Genomic DNA, 4,856 nt, shown 5'->3' on the forward strand with positions numbered 1-4,856 from the left:
AACAGATACGCTCAATTCCAACTGTATGAAACTAACATCCTTAATATCTTCCAACGTTGGACGAAACCCGTGTGTGGGGAAATCCCCCTCCATACCGTTTTTTGTTCACGAAGAAAAGGAAAACGGAGACACTCAAAGCGAAAGTGACCCTCAGAAAACGGGAGAAGGCATGAAGAGATTTACTTTAGTTTTGGACCACTGCATTTACGCGAAATCCGAGAGTTTTCCAGATTAACGAAAAATGAAGGTGAGAAAGTTGTTTTGGTTTGACGTAGAAGACCGGAGCGTTAATAATATTGATAATAATGATGATAAGTATGATTCTGTTACTGATGATAATGAAATACTAACAATACTTACAGCAATGTTGATGATGATTATAATGATAAAAACAACAACAGTATAGTGATAATGGTGAAGGTGGTAGAGATAATGATAATAAAAATGATGCAATGATGATAATGATGTTGAGGATGATAATGATGATGATGACGACGATGAGGATACAATAATGACCGAGGCAAAGGTCCTGCACTTTAACAAACAATAACTCTTTCGTTGTTTAGTCTGTGATTAATAAGACATTTTTTTCCCATCATAATCTAATTACATAGATCACTATATGCAACTTTTTTCTCATATGGACTGAAAAATACTTCCTCTTTTATAAAACAGAGGGGGAAAAACTCCTTTACGCTCCCTTAACCCTTTGCCGTAGGTCACCTCAAGGGCGGAGCTTCCTGAGTGTATAAAGGGGCGGGGCAGCAGGACGTCGAGGCAGTGCGTCGGTGCCCCTCCCCGAGTGCCGACATGAAGTGGGTGAGTGTTGCGTCCACTTCTCATTTTCCCCGGACGATATGTGTCAAATGTGGTGTCTGTGGTTATCTTGTGACTGTGATTCCTATTGTGTTCTGTTTTGATGTTTAAATTATTTATTAAGTTAGTTATAAATATGATGGGAGAATTGTTTTGAAAAAGTGCGGTAAATGCTTTGAATACGTTCGGTGCTATTGCGGTTACAGAAAAAACTTCCGCATTGCGCTGCTCACTTGTTCAGTAGCTCAGAGGCCTTTTAACCTTGACTGGTTTTTGACTTGAGGCTCCGAGGTTTTTGCTCTTTCTCCTTGGGCAGTGTGCGCGGTAACTGACTACAAGCTCGAAGGACGTAAAGGATAATGCTGGGGTCTTTAGTTCTGTAGCTTTATCTGATAGGGACGGATTTTTTGAGTGTGAGGATACACACACACACACACACACACACACACACACACACACACACACACACACACACACACACACACACTAAACAACCCCGAAGGCCGCCCCTCCCACACCAACCTCCCCCTCCGTCCCCCATACGTCACACTATATACTATTACTATCTTACGCGATGCTTACCCCCCCCTCCCTCCGCAGGTCTTAGTGGTGGCAGCGGTGGTTGGCGTGGCGGCGGCGAGGACCATCTTCGACTACGAGCGAGATGGCCTGGAGAACGAGCAGAAGGGCCAGCCAGGGAAGGCCGTGACGGGGGAGTACGAGTAAGTTCCAGAAGGGTCTCGAGGGTATGAAATGAAAACAGAGAGAGAGAGAGAGAGGGAGAGAGAGAGAGAGAGAGAGGGAGAGAGAGAGAGAGGGAGAGAGAGAGAGAGAGAGAGAGAGAGAGAGAGAGAGAGAGAGAGAGAGAGAGAGAGAGAGAGAGAGAGAGAGAGAGAGAGAGAGAGAGAGAGAGAGAGAGAGGGAGAGAGGGAGAGAGGGAGAGAGGGAGAGAGGGAGAGAGGGAGGGAGGGAGGGGGAGAGAAAGAAAAAAGAGAAAGAGAAGAGAGAGAGAGAGAAGAGAGTTTTTCAGACTAACGGCTCTTTCCCCTCGCCAGGTGGAGAGCCCCAGATGGTAAGGTGGTGGAGATCTCCTACGTCGCCGACCACCTGGGCTTTCGCCTCGTGGACGACCCCGAGCCGACCGCGACCCAGTCAGGCGCCACACGATCCCTGGGGGAGGAAGAGGACGACGACGGAGGTGCGCGCGAAGTGAGGACCGAAGAGGAAACAGAGGAAGAAGAAGGAGAGGAAGAGTCGGAAGGAAGATCGGAGGGGACGGAGGAGGAGGAGAGCGAGTCCTCCGGGAAGGAGAGGTCCGAGGAACCCGAGACGGAGGGCGCTGAAGCGGAAGAGAAGTCAGCCGAACCCGAGGCCGAGGAAGCCGAGGCGGAGGAAGCCGAGGCGGAGGGACAGGAGCCGGAGACGAAGGCAGCCGAAGCCGGAGAAAAGTCCGCGGAAGCCGAGCAAGAGAAGGCGGACGCAAAGGAAGAAGAAAATGCGGGAGCAGAAAGGGCAACCAAAAAGGCGTCGGAGGAGAGCGCCGACGCCGACGCTGACCAAGAAGCGTCCACGGCCTCTGCAAAAATCTCTTCCGTTGGCGAAGCGGTCGCGGCAGAAGCCGAGGCACCCGAAGCTGGAGGAGAGTCCGCGGGCAAGCAGCTGAGCCCTGAGACACCTGTCCTCGTCCCGGTGAAGGTCGAGTCTAACTTCGACTCCGTTTCCCCTGCGACCGAAGTGCCGGTGATTGCCACGGCGGAAATGCTGCCGCCAGTGGCTCCCTTGGTAGCTCCAATGACGGTCGAGTCTCCACCAGCACCTGTACCTACTGCAGGATTCTCCTTCGATGCTGCTCATAGTGAGCCTGTAAACCTGGTGCCTCAAGACCTTGTCGTCTTTGTAATTCCTCCTGTCGAGCAAGTGGCTACACTGCCTAACGCGGAGGCGATCGATGTTTCCCAGCCAATGCCTGCCGCAGCGCCCTTCGCCTCCGCTGCATCCGCGCTTCCCGTGGAAATCCCTCAGCCAGCTTTTACTGATTCTGATTTTGTTGTCACCGAGCAAGGATCAGCGGATCCGGCGCTGCTGCTGCCAGAACTTCCTCTTGCTCTTGTGGCATCTCCCGAGGGCACCAATGTGGTTCTTGAGAAGCCTGTCGTCGAAAAGCTAGAAGTTTCAGCTCCCATCGGAGTACCTGAAATCGACGCTGACATTGCTGTGATCGCCAAGTCATCGGATTCCGTCCAGGCAGTACCTCAGTTCATCGCCACAGACCTATCTGGGAGCTTTGATCCAGTTGCAGACATACCAGCATCATTGTCAGTGATACCAGCGTCGGACTTTGCTTTCGTGCCAGTGGAGAACATCCCCAAAATGATTAGCTTTGAGGAAGTTGTGGAGGTGAGTCCTGAGGTGGATTTAGCTCCCGAACTCCCCTCCCCCCTCCCGCTGATTCAGCTTGACGAGGTGGATCCTTCCTTCGTTTCCGTTGAAATCTCCACCGCGGCCCTGCCGCAGCCAGACACGAACCCTTCTTCCCTGTTCAGCGCCGACGTCGAGGTCCGCCCCGAGCCTCAGTTCATCGCGCCGATCGTGCCTCCTCCGGCCCCGCTGTCCCAGGACGCTCCCTTTGCGCTTCTCCCCCATCGCTTTGAGGCCCCGAAGTCCGGCCGGTCGATGGACAGCGTCCCGGTCTTCGTTGAGACCTCCCATGCTGAGCCCACCAACGCTCTCTTTTTCGTTCCGGAGGCGCTGCAGGAGGAAACTAAAGGCCAGTCATCGGACATGTTAGAAATTGTCGTTCCTGCAGACAGCATCATGACTATTGCAAAATCCCTCATTCAGCCTGCACCTACGTTCGCCGAGCCTATTGTGTACGAAGAAACAGTGGAGACAGCTGAACCTTTTCTGGCACAGCTTGAGTTCGGCCCCGCGCCATCTCCTGTCGGGGTCGAAGCAAGTGCGCCTCAAGGCTCAGCTTCTTTTGCGAATGCTATTCCTCTATCGCTTAAGGACGAGACCTTTTTCTCGGCCGTTGACGCCTCTCCGGTCACATTTGACGCAAGCCCAGTCGAATTCGCATTTGTTGAAGTGCCTGCTGAGGATTCCTTCCCAGCCTTATCCGAAGTCATAGCCCAGCCCCTGACGGAAACGCAGCCTGGCGTGCATTCAGCTTTCGAAGAGCCGGTTCTGCTCGATGTCAGTGCAGCGGCTGACGTGCAGGGTCCCGAAGTCTCCCCTTCTGCGGTTGCCATTTTCGAAACGGACGCTGGATTTGAACCAGTTTTTGAAGAAGTTGTAATGATATCAGAAGAACCAGCCGCAGCGGGACCCACTGCCCAGGTAACCATCATCACAGAGGACGTCCCTTCAGGCCCCTTAGACCACGACGACGCAATGGTGCTCGTCTCGAAGAGCATCCAGAGTCCTCCTCTCCTTCCGCCTCTGATGAAGCCGTCGGTAATACTGAATTAAATACCGGTTCATGAGGCAAATTGCATACAGAATATTTTATATGTAACTTTATGTTATAAAGATAAAAGAGAGACCTTTGATTGACAAGGTTGTTGCAATGTATATATATTTACGATTTTGTAGAATCGACTCTTACACTAATGACTCTATTGCAACTCCTTGTCATCATCGCCTTATCTCAATAAAGACAAAATAAATGGATATATAAAGAATGAATCGAAGCAGCAATTATGCAAGTAATTTATATATGTGTACTCTATATACATGCAATTACACATACGCCCGTCTCGTGCACATGAATGCACAGGCAGTCACGCAAGGACACAAGCTCACGGGAAATAAAATAAGCAGATAAACATATAAAGAAAAAGAAAAAGGGTACGTGTCCACACTCAAACACACACACACACACACACACACACACATACACACACACACACACACACACACACACACACACACACATACATACACACACACACACACACACACACACACACACACACACACACACACACACACACACACACACACACACACACACACACACACACACACACACACACACA

General features: G+C 50.9%; 1 protein-coding gene across 1 annotated transcript; it reads left to right on the plus strand.

Moving 5' to 3' along the window:
* The first annotated feature begins 788 nt into the window (after positions 1-788).
* Positions 789-4,503, plus strand: LOC125042635 (calphotin-like). Its single transcript, XM_047638402.1, has 3 exons — positions 789-819; positions 1,417-1,538; positions 1,872-4,503. Exons 1-3 carry the CDS (start codon positions 811-813, stop codon positions 4,285-4,287), a joined length of 2,547 nt encoding a protein of 848 aa, XP_047494358.1. The 5' UTR covers positions 789-810; the 3' UTR covers positions 4,288-4,503.
* Positions 4,504-4,856: the final 353 nt, after the last annotated feature.

The sequence above is a fragment of the Penaeus chinensis genome, chromosome 32, assembly GCF_019202785.1.
Source record: "Penaeus chinensis breed Huanghai No. 1 chromosome 32, ASM1920278v2, whole genome shotgun sequence".
NCBI classification, from domain to species: domain Eukaryota; kingdom Metazoa; phylum Arthropoda; class Malacostraca; order Decapoda; family Penaeidae; genus Penaeus; species Penaeus chinensis.